Source organism: Scatophagus argus, chromosome 18 (assembly GCF_020382885.2).
Source record: "Scatophagus argus isolate fScaArg1 chromosome 18, fScaArg1.pri, whole genome shotgun sequence".
NCBI classification, from domain to species: Eukaryota; Metazoa; Chordata; class Actinopteri; family Scatophagidae; genus Scatophagus; species Scatophagus argus.
This window is the reverse complement of record NC_058510.1, coordinates 2,485,514-2,498,167: the sequence shown is the minus strand read 5'-3', so window position 1 is coordinate 2,498,167 and position 12,654 is coordinate 2,485,514. Positions and strand designations below refer to the sequence as shown.

General features: G+C 42.7%; 1 protein-coding gene across 2 annotated transcripts in view; it reads left to right on the top strand.

The window, feature by feature from the left end:
• Positions 1-12,654, top strand: part of ofcc1 (orofacial cleft 1 candidate 1) — a 73,776-nt gene that overhangs the window by 6,644 nt on the left and 54,478 nt on the right. For both annotated transcript variants that reach the window (XM_046371487.1, XM_046371486.1), the window contains 9 exons: positions 389-455; positions 817-990; positions 4,202-4,306; positions 4,952-5,032; positions 7,000-7,227; positions 7,541-7,638; positions 8,996-9,082; positions 10,057-10,130; positions 11,339-11,462. In XM_046371487.1, the coding sequence (XP_046227443.1) occupies positions 389-455; positions 817-990; positions 4,202-4,306; positions 4,952-5,032; positions 7,000-7,227; positions 7,541-7,638; positions 8,996-9,082; positions 10,057-10,130; positions 11,339-11,462 (1,038 nt within the window). The remainder of the gene's footprint in view (positions 1-388; positions 456-816; positions 991-4,201; positions 4,307-4,951; positions 5,033-6,999; positions 7,228-7,540; positions 7,639-8,995; positions 9,083-10,056; positions 10,131-11,338; positions 11,463-12,654) is intronic.

Genomic DNA, 12,654 nt, shown 5'->3' with positions numbered 1-12,654 from the left:
TTCACGTGAATGGAGGTAATAAGAAGTGTGTCTGCATTTCCATACTCATTTGCACACCAAGTACTGTGCACTGCCATGCAGCCCCGTGTAAGAAAAAAAAACAACATAATTTTCCAGGAGAGACTGTTGTTGCCCATTCAGTTTAGAAACAAGGAGGAAGTATTTTAATGTGACCTTCATTACACATTCATGTCAACTTTTCTTATCTGTTTATGATTAAATTCTTTTCCACTCCTGTTGTTCAATTAGTGCTTGACCCCTTTAGCGGCGATGTAAATTAAATGACATTTTAGTGTCGTCCCATATTTAAAATACTGCGTTAGTTGCGGATCATAAATGATGATCTTCATTCTGCAGCTAATTTATTCATTTAACAATTTCCCTCCAGAAGTTACAGCAGAAGGCTCTGCAGCAACCTAAGCAGAAGAAATCCAAGTCGGCTGAATTTCTGATGGGTGAGTCCTGCTTGATGAGTTATTGCTCATAATTTGTGTAAGGATTAATTAACTAATTACAGACAAATGGCTTTGGGCTAAATTTTGCTCTTGCTTGTCAGGGCGCAATTTGTAATTATTTTAATCATTTCTCCTTCTCTTTTTTTTCCTTCTCCTCCTTTGCAAGATTCTGATTTAATTTTAACCTAATTGTGTTTTAGTGTCACTCGAGGAGGATGCGCTTGAGCATTTTGGGGCAGAGAAATCACCAGTAGTAAAAAAAGACAAAAATGCTCTTGTTGTTTCACTTTGGCCTCGCTGTTGTATTGCCCCTTCATGTCAGTGTTTGTATTTTTATTTATGTTTCTACTCATTCTGTCAGGGAGAGAGCAGAGAGCTGCACTGGTAGGCACAGAAAACCCAGCCTACGATGGAAGCACCGAGCTTTCCGTTCCTCCGGTTTGGCTGGGAAGAGAAATTCGAGGTGACAGGCCAGATAGCACCCTTGCAGCTCACCAAAAAAAAATGGAGCTGCAAGCCCCTGCCAAAGAAAGAGGTGAAGCTTCATTCTTCATTAGCCTCAAATTTGTTGACAGTGGATGTGTTCCTGATCTAACCTTTTCTCTCACTCCCTCTTTCATTCTTCCTCTCTCTCTCGTTCTCTCCATTCGGGGGGCCCTTGGTCCCTGCATTCCAAAGCAAGCGTGTCCTAGCAAGCAGCCCTCGTACAACTTCTTCCTCCGCTGGAGAAAGCTACAGTTGTGGGTGTTCTATCTCTATCTAGAAGTACCCTCGACACAATCAGCCTTGACTCCCACTCTCGGCTACATGCCTTGTGGTGGGCTGGAGTCATAGGAGAGTGCATTTACATACGCTAGTACTCTACCAAGCCGATCCGCTGTCTGTGTGGTGTACTCACAACGCCCCCGAAACACGGCTTAAGGCCAATCAGGCATACGAATATGCCCCCTTATAATTCAGTATGTCAGGGAGAACTCTTGAGGAATGGGATGGTAAATTAGGATGCGTTCAAGGTTGTGAGTATGCCAGTTTTCTCAGGGATGAGTCACATGTTAGATTCCTGATTTAATGTGGTTTATTTTGCTTTTGCTGTGCATGGCTAGTAATTATTATCAATTATTTTCATGATGTTTTATGCACAAGAGACAGTCGTGTGTGGAAGTGTCCAGCATGTTGACAAAAAAACATTTTCTGTCAGGCCAGAAAGGCAGAGCATAAACATATTAAATCCAAACTGGTAAATATAAAACCTTTTCACTTGCTAGAGATAAAGTCATTTAAAAGCACTTTAGCAGAGGTCATCGTTTTGTTTCTTTTTTGTTTTCCACTGTTACATTACATTTTATTGGAAAGAAAGTGAAAAGGTGGATTCTGTCCAGTGTGTAAGGAAGGTCAACCTGCAGACGTAAGTGGTAGAGAAAGGCTCTTTTCCCCTCAATCACGTCTGAGATCCAAGACTGATGCTGTAGCACGAGGTTCCCTCCGTTTGGGGAGACGTTTTTTAGCTTTACTGTTTAACTGCAGATAACTGAATGTAATGCTTGAGGTGGACAAAGTGCTCTCGTGTTGACTTCACTGCTCACTCCTCCAGCAAACTTTTTTTTACATCACAGCGCTTTTCTGTCCACAAACTTTTGAGTATTTTGAATTTCTGCGCAAACAAACTTGAATATTAAAAGCCAACCTGTAGCAAGAGGGGTTTCATGGCTTAGATGGAAATATAGCATCGCAGTGAATTGTCAGCAGCCACTTTACAGGAATTTACTGCACATTTGTTCACCACTTAAACATAACTTCTGTTAGATAAATTTCTCTGCAGTATTCTTATTTAAACAAAACCAAAATAGTGATGATATCCTTTTCTACAATGATGTTTCCCTCGTCGCTTCCATCACAAAATCATATTTAGACAATCTGGATACAATTAAAGAAAACAAAAGTAACTTAATTCTCAAAAAGGTTGTATTTTATTCTGCCAATCTCTTAGTGTACATTGTTTTGAACATGTATTGGCCTGCTGATGAGCAGAGATGACTTAAGTTGCTGATTTTCCTCTCTTCTTTCTGTTCTATTAATTGGAAATGCAAATTAGGCCACTTGCCATACCCTTAAAGCATACAAAATGAACTTAACCATAAGGTAATTTCATGATATTGGAACTCAGAAAAACGTGTTACGTTTTCTATCTGCAAAGTTGAAAATAACAAGATCTTGTTATTCGCAGGGTTGTTTCAAGTCCACTTCTTACGACATGCAAGTCTCAGAGGGCATTTTATGTGCACATGTATGACATGTCACGTGTTTTATTGGTGCATGAAGAGTTACATGAACAAACTATACACCACCAGCACCAAACATGTGTTTGTGAGTGTCAATATGCACAACAGTGCAGTGACTCTTGTGGAAGATCACAAAGGCAGATTGTTCCGTGTTTGTGACACGTCTCCCAAAATCTTTCATTAGCTCTCATTCTCTGTGAACTGTGGCTGGCAATAAGTGCTAGTTATTGATACTGTGCATATTGTGCATTATAAGAACAGGGAATTGAAATTTTCATTAGAGAGATGAACTGGAGGACAGCCAGACTATTTAGGTAAATCACAGATATGATTCAAAAGGCGATCCACGAAGCTACCACCATTATGCAAATTTGTGTTTGAAAAAGGGGTTTCATAACCTCAGAGCTATTTGCAGAGAAATTGTTCAAACTCTCTGCTAACGACAGAGAGGGATTTAACATGTGAATTTCACAGTCAATTTATGACACCGTTGAGGAGTCGTGTGGCTGCTCCTCGTTTAATAAGTATTTCAGTCCGACTGTTTAACTTCGAGTAAGGACGCAGTGTGAAAACCTCATGCAGATATTTAATGTGAGCACGAAAGAATCCCAGTGAGCTTTTTTGGGTAGTGGCCTAGCGGTGCTCCTGTGCAAACACACTTACTCACATTTTTATGCATCCAAGCACCGATACCCTGAGACGTCTATAAAGGCGATCCTTGTGTGGAATATATAACATGAATTAATGTGCAGTGCATTTTTTTGCCCCACAACCTGAGAAATACAAGTAAAGCAATTTAGATTGGAGTGAAATATTCAGGCCCTGTAATGAGAATGATTTGGGGTTAAGAAAGCTGCTTGGTGGGGTGTGCCCTTAATAGAAAGACCCTGGAGCCATTGGATTCCCATAAACTCTGTGGAGCAGACTTGATACCCATAGGTCAGTGATTGCTAATAAGAAGTCAATGAGACATGGGCTCAGGTTATTTTCCTTTGGATCTGCACCTCCAGACTCACCCGGTCCTCCAGGCCGCTGACCTCGAAGTATTTAGAAGGTATTGTCTTTGAAATTCCAGGTACTTTTGAGCTTGTAGACTTTCTCATTAGTTCCTTTTGAACACGGCAAACATATGGCAGTCGTATTTAAGAGATTGCCTGCCGTGACCTTTTGCAGCATACTAATTAGGCCCCAGAGCACCGCGGGCCGTGGAGAGGTGCACTGAGGAACCCAGCAGTCTCCTTCCCACTTCTCTCTTTCTGCCTCTGTACTCCCGTCTCATCTCGGCTCTGCCTTATCTGGTAGCAGCCGCTGCCCCTGCCCTTCGACAGTGTGGGTTTCAAAATTAACATTTCGCTTCATGTGCTTCTAATAACCACTAACCCGAACCTGTTCAACTCCCTTCTTCCCATCCCCGCCGACTCCCAACCCCTCTTTCTCTCATTCGTTCGCCTCTCGCACTTTTCACAGGAAATAAACGTGCCCAAAATTACTTTGACCCGTTGTCGGCAGAGCAGACAGACCCAAGGCACTGCAGGACGGCTGGGGTCAGCGCTGAAGATGAGCTGGAATTAAGTATGCCATTCTCCGTCATAATAGTTCTCCTCGGTTCATTAAAGTGAGGTGAGAGAGATCACTGGTAGCAGGCCGCCATTTGTGACGGCAGGACGGTCTATGTAAATACACCAAGTGATGGCATCACTAGATTGGCTTGCCAGCTCGCTGTCATTGACGAAGGTCACGTATCATTGGTCAGTTTTCATTTCACCGTGGCTTTTTCTTTCCCCTGCCAAATGACACATGCAGAGCCATATCAATAGTTTGCAGCCCCCTCCTAAAGTAGGCCTATTAAAAGCGAGCTCTTGGGAGCCAAGTAATATGCATGTTATAATGAAACATGGCTATTAATGGAGAAGCCATTTCACCTGTATCTTTTGGATATCACTGCCGTGTAATATCAAAGGATTCGCCAAACCAAATCTCATCACATGATGACAGGCCAGCTAACAGGCATGTTAATGCTCCTATTTCATTACCCCTCTGCATACACTTGATTTTCACCCCTCTCCAGCCGCGGCTAATATCTCTGGTTTGCATGTTGAGATGTGGTTTAGATTGACTTGTGTGATAAGTAGAAAGTAATTTTGAAGCACACAAATGCATGTAATTTCCCAGCACCTTTTGAGGGTGCACTCATTTTATAATTGTTTTGACTTGTAGCAATATTGAATGCTGATGAAAACAGTCTGTATCAGAGGATGACTGCATTGCTGGAGGACGACACCTTCATAAATATACCTGGTATGTATCCCCATATTACTGTACACCTGTATATTGGTTTCTTGAAAGCAGTTGGCTGGTTGGTCCTAATTAGAAAAGATACAAATTCTTACTTCATTTGAAATTAAACTTTGGAGATGAAATGCTAATTTAATGCTTGTGATTGCCTTGCCTTGACTGTATTTTCCTGCTGAGATCACATGTTTAAATACATTTAAAAAGCAGATCTGATGGGATTTTTTTCAGATCTGACTTATTCTGTTTTCACATTTTAGGACCACTTTAGGTACGATATGTTTAGGAAAAGCTCAAGACGGCGAAGCTAACTCAAACAAAAACAAGACGCCACATTTTCCACTAACACTGAAAGCAGTTCTGACGTATAACAAAGAATAATACTCGAAACAGACCCTCACTAGTAGTTAGTGCTTTCCAAGCACAGCCATTGTCTCACACTAGGCGTGCCTTTTCTCATTAGCTCACTTTCATTTAAATATGTAGCCAACCGGGCAACGTTGAGGTGGTTTAAGCTTGGCATTGTTCTGGGCGAAGACAGTCGCACCAGATCCTGTTGACATGACGCACATCTCCCTTGTAATTCCAGCGCACAAGTGATGGGTTTAGGCCCGCTTAAACACGGTAGAATTTAGCCGGCTTGTATTATTTGCCATTGTCTTGGATTTAGCTGTACCGCCGAGATTAGCAGCCCCATCCATTGTCTTGGAATGTTCATGAAATCCCACAGAAAAAGTAAAGAGGATCTTGGATTAACAGTTCCTCCATGCAATAGGCTGAGACACAGGGAAGGGAAGACAGAGAGAGCTCTCACTTCTGTACTGTTGGAGTCCAACTGCGGAGACTGCCAGTAAGCACTTCACCGAGCCACAATAGACTTCAAGACAATCACCTTATGCTGTTGTATGGATGCCTCCCACCGGTGTAGGCCGCTAGTCTTCTTTGACGCTGCAGAGCAGGCTCAGTGTATGTCAGTACTGATCCTGACATTTTGTGACTGCATCTTGGGCTTTTGTCTTCGCTTTTACAGTCTGTCTCAAAGCACTATGTACATTTCACAAGAAAGAGCATGAACAAGACAAAGTATTAATGAAATGGACAGTGGCCAGTGCTGTAGACATTTTTACAGAAAAAAAGTCCTAGAGAAATCCTTCAGTCTTTCTCACATGTTCAGTTCTTTTTTATTTCGATAAATTCTATTGCTTTGACTCGGAGATGAAAGCAAACAGAACGAGTGTTCTATTCATTCTAGCTCTGTGTAAGGCGCCAGGCATTGATATGAGCTTCTACGTGAAAAGCATTAGGCAGTGATAACAGCTTTGGCTGGTACACATATCGGACTGCACACGTTGAATACGCAGATGCTCGAAGAATAGCTGAAAAGACGCACAGCAAGCAGGTTAGCTGCTGTAGATGATGATCCTTCTTTGCTTCAGTGAATTCACCAACTGAAAACTAGTTCACACATCGTGCAGAGGAAAAGTTTCTTTCAATGAATGGGCTTTAGGTCTGCAAAAACATTTTTTATTTTTTGTTTACTTGAAAATTTCTTCTGTTAAAACACTGAACTGAGATAGCAGGTACTTCGTCTTGCTTTGATTCCTTTACAGATTAGATCTTTCACAGCTCATCTGCCCTTAAGTTAAAAAAAACAACTCCTGTTGATTTCACTATAAAATAAATAAAGTCATTCTGTCTTATTTATGCATGATTTTGAATGAATGATGTGTGAGATTTCAGTTGCTTGAGTATAATAATTAATATCTGAGCATGTAGTGAAGGCGGATGTGAACACTGAGGTTTTGTGTTCACATTGTGTGCTTGTGTGCATCACAGTGCACCTGCATGAATGTTTGTGTGTGCAAACTCTTCTCAGTGAGTGTGCGTCTGTTTCTGGATGTATGCGCATCCATCAGTACATGTCTGTGTGTGTGTGTGTGTGTGTGCATGCCCGCTGATGCGTAAACCACCAGGTACGCTGGTAGCCTCCAGGGATGAGGAGGTGTTGGAGGTGAAGGAGGGTGATCCGGTGCTTCAGCGGCGACTGCTGCTCCTCGGCGGTGATGGTGATGCCTCAGGCTCCAGGCCCTCCCAGGCCCAAACCATTGCCAAAGCCCAGGCTGGGGCCAGTGCTGGGCTGGGAGGAGAGGCTGGACTTGAAGCGGGGAGGATGGTAATGGGCAAAGAGAGCACTGTAAAAAGTAATGCTATGCTTTTATTTGTTTTTATATTTGATGTTTTTGATATGTGGTGGGGCATTACTTTAGTGTAGTATAATATTACACTATAAAGTATAGTATAATAGTAAAAAATGCAGATTAATTGCACGAAAATCAATCATTAAAGCTCACAAGGAGCCATTCCAGGAAGTTGTATGTATTTTGGTTAAATTTTCGTTGTCCCTGGGCAGTATTTAATTTTGTAGATTTTATTGATTTTGCATAGTGCAGCAGTTATGTTTCATTTTGGATAAATATAAACGGGTTTGTGATGCCACTGTGTTATTTCTTGCAGTGAGCACAGCTAAGGAGGTGATCCCCCACTACGCCCAGCAGCTGAGGGAGCGAGTGCGGCCTGACATGATCACGCTTGGCAGCCTTTCACTGCAGCAGGTCAGCGCTACAAAGAGGAATATCTGTGTCATCATCCCATATTCACCAGCACATCAGCCATGTCCATTACGCTGTATATCAGTGGCTTTCACTAATGGACGCACAGTGTGTGCAAGTGTGTACATTTATATGTTGTTTTGTCCATGTGTATGTGTGTGTGTTACATGCTTGCCTTGCTAATTTTCTTTCTCTTTCATTGTGCATTTGATTTTTTTGCTCCAGTCTTAATTTTCCCGCCGCCGCCTTTGTAAGTTAGTAAGTTTCCTTTTCACCACAGATGGTTTGAATCTCAGCTTAATGCGTTCATGTGAAATTTCTTTTTGCAGAACATGCGTTCAAGGTTAGAAAACTCATTCATCCTCAGCTCAGAATAAGTGCCATGTGATCTATGCTACACATGATATCCTCGCACGATTCATTGACTTGTGGAGATGATTTTGCTCTGCCTTTGAACTTGTTGTTGTGCATTATTATGCGTGTTTGTTCCTGACAGAAGCTGAATTTCTTGGGCTTGTTACTTGTCTTACAGTCTTTTCAAGAAAAATAGAGCGTGACTACTTTTTATTTTGGACTGTGGAGCAGGGATATTGTCAACTAGCGTTAAGATCTGAAGCTTCTTTCAAAACAAGTGCTTGTATTCCATCAGTCAGAAAAGAACTGGGAGACGATACGAACGCATGGGGTTTCCATTGTGTTGGCAAATCTAGATTGCGAAGAAACGTTAATGCATATGCAAACAGAATGCAGAACTTTTATCCACTGTATTTTTAGTGATAATCTCACTTGAAAGGAGAGTAGGAGTATCAAATTACGTGAATAGGAAGTCAGTGTTATTGGGAAAAAATGGTTCGACAATGTGTTCCCATCACTCGGAAGCCACGACTACAGTTGACTCATCCTCACTTACTGGATAATCAGTGGCATCTACTGTGTACTGTATCAGTATCGGGATCAGTGTTATCTTATTCTGCCATAATATGTATGCGCTCCCCTACTGTTTCCACACCCACCTCCCATTGAAAGCACATTATCCACCAGAGATTTCACATCTATTTTAAAAATAATAGTGTTTTTCTTCTTTCTCTATTCTGCCGTACAAAGCCTCTACAGGGCGAGACGCTGTCACTTAGCAGTGTCAATGCGTCTGTACGGGGAGTGTGAATGTGCTGACTGAATGTAAAAGCGGCAGAAATACTCATCAAACGCTACATGTCTTTAGGGCCTGGCTCGGTATCGATTGCCTGCAGATTGCATTACAGTTGCTCCTTGTGCTTAATTCTGCCATTATGGTGCACTGCACTGTTTCATAAAGCTGCATCCAAAGAAAGTGTGCATGTGTGTTTACACATATTTTCAGCAAGCGGCTCAGAAGGGACTGCTGAAGAGGAGTGAGTGGGCAAAGAGAAAAAGGAGACTGATGGCCTTCTTCACGGGGAACGTGAAGGTAAAGGCCCAGATATTCACTGTACGAGGGATGTGCTGCTTCTTTAGCTGCGGGACAAAAACTCTTGGACTGAATACTGTTTAGTCAGCAGTCAACAGTTAGTCAAGTAAACAACGAGCAAATGCGAAACACAAAAATAAAAAGGCAAGCAAATACAAGATCATGGGGTGATCAGTAAGTCAAAGCAAAGGTTCGTCTAATTTAAAATGAAATGTCACACGTTGCACACACTGAAAGACGTCTCTCAGTGGCTAAACAAACACACCATTTTCCCCATTGTTTTCCTTTTTCCGAGTCGTATGGAGTGTGTCATCTGCTCTAAAAGATGGAGCTGTTTAACAGCACTGACACAGAGGCCCGCAGAGGGACGGCTTCTCTGAAGCTGCTTTATGGTGGCCTTTCCTTTTACTTGCCACCAGAAAACTCTTTAGGTGGGAGGCGCCATCTTCACTTAACCCGTGAGGGATATTTGATGAGATGACACGATGAGAATATTGATGCTGAAATCTGGGGTTTTCAAGATGAAACCCACCGTATAAAGTATACACTTCCACACCATCAGAGCACACAAGAGACACACAATCTTGACAACAATCTTGATGACTTTTCACTCCATTACATTTATTTGACATCGTTAGTTGCCAGTCACTTTGCAGTTTTAGTTTAAATATAATAAGCAAATAAAGCATGATGTAATATCATGGATCAACATGGACAGCAGGATCTCTGCAGGTGCAGACACGGCAACACGCAGAACTCAGTGCTTCTTCTACTGTGGGATTGTGAACACTCACTTATAGTTTCCATGTGTCCTACATTAAATAGACAAACTGAGAAACTGGTACTCAAGTGCCTACCTTTTATAATGTAGAGTGATGTGGTTTAAATTAAACGTTTGTGATGGTTCACACATTCCCAGTGTTTTTTTTTTTCTTTTTTCCCCCACCTTAATCTGCTTTAATATTTCCAAGCAGACTCATTCACAAAGAGACTGTGACGAAGCAGTGAGAGAAGCACCACAGCCCGGGCTGAACACGCTGCTGCAGCCGTAAGTCCAGCCCATTTCATATTTCTCCCCGTGTTAACAATTCATGTCACATGACTGTAATCATTAATTGTGCGAAAAGCTCTTGTGTTCCCGCTGACATCCGAGAAGGCATGTAATTCATATGTCCTCTGCATGGCTTCTCCTGTCGACGGGCAGTGCATTGTGGGTAGGATGGCTCGAGGGCACAGAAATCTGTCCATGTCATTGGGCTTGGAGGCGCATCAATTCTTGGTCCATCCACTTTAGTCAGAGATCACACATCAAATCTGGTAGCGAGACCCCCGCGGGCAGTCAGCTTAGCATGTTTAAGTTTTTAGTAATTACGGACCACCACGCCGGCTGACACGATAAAATCAAGAAACTACTGTACACATCAGTATCTCCTCTCGTGTTTGGTTGTTTTATGGGTGGGTGGTAGTCGGACACCAGCTCTGTCAGATGAATGTGGTTCGGAGTTTAGTGAGATGACCTCCTCTCGACAGCCTTGAACCCTGTAAATTCCTTCTGATATCAATGGTGGGTGGCTATTAGACATGGGAGACTTTCTATGCATCACCTAAGGCTACATCTGCCTGAAATTTAATGAGAAATGATTTCACTTTTTCTCTCCCTAAGCCTATGAACGAAAAAAATAAAATAAAATAAAGAGAAGAGACGCAGAGCTGACTTGTGGTTTTTGTAACAAATGTGTAATTCATTTGTTTCCACTGTTTCTGATTTTATGGAGGTCGAGTAATTGCATTAGGAAGCACATTGTGCCTTGTTGTGAACTGATGAAAGCACATGTAATACTTTTGATAGGCGAACAGAAAGGAGGGAGAGAAAGGAACGAAAGACCCAGTGCTTGCCTTTGATGCAGAGCGTTTATTTGCTGAATTATCCTTCCTTTTACAAGCATCTTATCCCCAGTCACAGGCAGGCCAGGGCCCCTGTGATATTGCTTTATTTTGAGGAATTAAGAGAAGTGGCGAGGAGACAGAGTGAAGCAACCGCTTATTACATTACCACTGATAAGATTGAAAGGCCGAGAAAGGCAGAAAGAGGGAGAGCGAAGGAGAGAGAGGGACCCAGTGGAAAGTGTTTTGTTGTGGTGTTATTAGATTGAGCCGCTGTTGGCTACAAAGTGGAACAACAGAGAGTCCAAAATGCAGGTGGCTGTTAACAGGGTTAGCTTCTTGTGTTTGTGTGCGTGTTTGTGCGTGTTGCAGCACAGCCGTTGAAAACCCGTCACTCAGAGCGCTGGGGGGAGGCCAAGAGGCGGCGAGGGCCAAACGCCGCCAGATGACAGAGTTCCCAGAATCCTCCTCTTCAGCGCCGCGGCCGCTGTGGCAGGTGAGGTCAGTTTGCCGCTGACCGTGGACTGAGAAACACAAAGCACGCAAACAGGAAGTGACACGATCCTTAAATCTCTAAGAAGGTTTCACAGGACGAGATATCGATCCTGCAGTGTTTACAAAACAGAAAAAGGCAGAGTTGTTTGCTCAAAAACAGTCAAATGATGTAATTATGTGAAATCCTGTGATGAATAGGACTGCGAGAATGGAAGACATATCCCTTATTTTCTAGTTTTTCAGATTCCTTCCCTCCTTTCATGACACCAATGGGTACGACTGCATGCACACATGCCTGCACAAAGACACGCATTCACGCAGAGGTACCACAAAGCTCTTAGCACAGGGCTTCCACATGGAATGCTAACTACCCAGCCACGTTATTTTTACACAGTACATAAGGATCCCCCCCCACACACACACACCTGCTTTGTGTGGATGGTGTCTGTGGTTTTAGGAATCTAAGTAGGAGGGAGAAGGAGTCTTTGAGATGAAAAAGGGGAACACAGAGAGAGAGAGAGAGAGGAGAGAAAAGACAAGCAAGTGTAAAAGAAGAGAAGGAAGCTGCAGCTTTAGCAGTAGCATCAGCAGCAGCTGTGGGAGGAGTGTGCTGTTGTGTTGCATCTGGGGATGAGGCTGCCATGCCACCGTGCTGGCTTAAAGATGTAATGAATCTTCAGTCGGGGGCTTTCCTTCCAGGGTGACAACTGGCTTTGAGGAAGGTTGTAAATGCAGGGGAGATTGTGGTATAATTCCTCAGACTGGCGTTTGTGCCCCCCAGTCACCATTCGATTATCTCCCAAATTGCTGTGTTTCACTGAGATAAAGATTTTTTATGGCTTGCTGACTTGAAACAACCGGCACAGGCAGAATAGGGGGCAAAAGAGGGAGAGGGAAAGAGAAAAAGAGAGGGAGAGAAAGCAATGGCCAAACCTGCCACGCATAGTAATTTCCTTTGGTAAATGACAAAATCTTTGTTTATATGACATTTCTCTAAAATTACTGCGGCGAGATGAATCTGAAATATAAAATGTCACATTTGGCATGCAAAACTATGAAAATATATTTCTGTGCAAAATTCATGGAGGCATTTAATTTAGAACGTGTTTAATAACTAAGGCAGCCTGCATCAGTAATCCTGCCCGGAGGTCCCAAAAAGATTGTCATATTTATTCTCTCTTTTCTTCACCCCC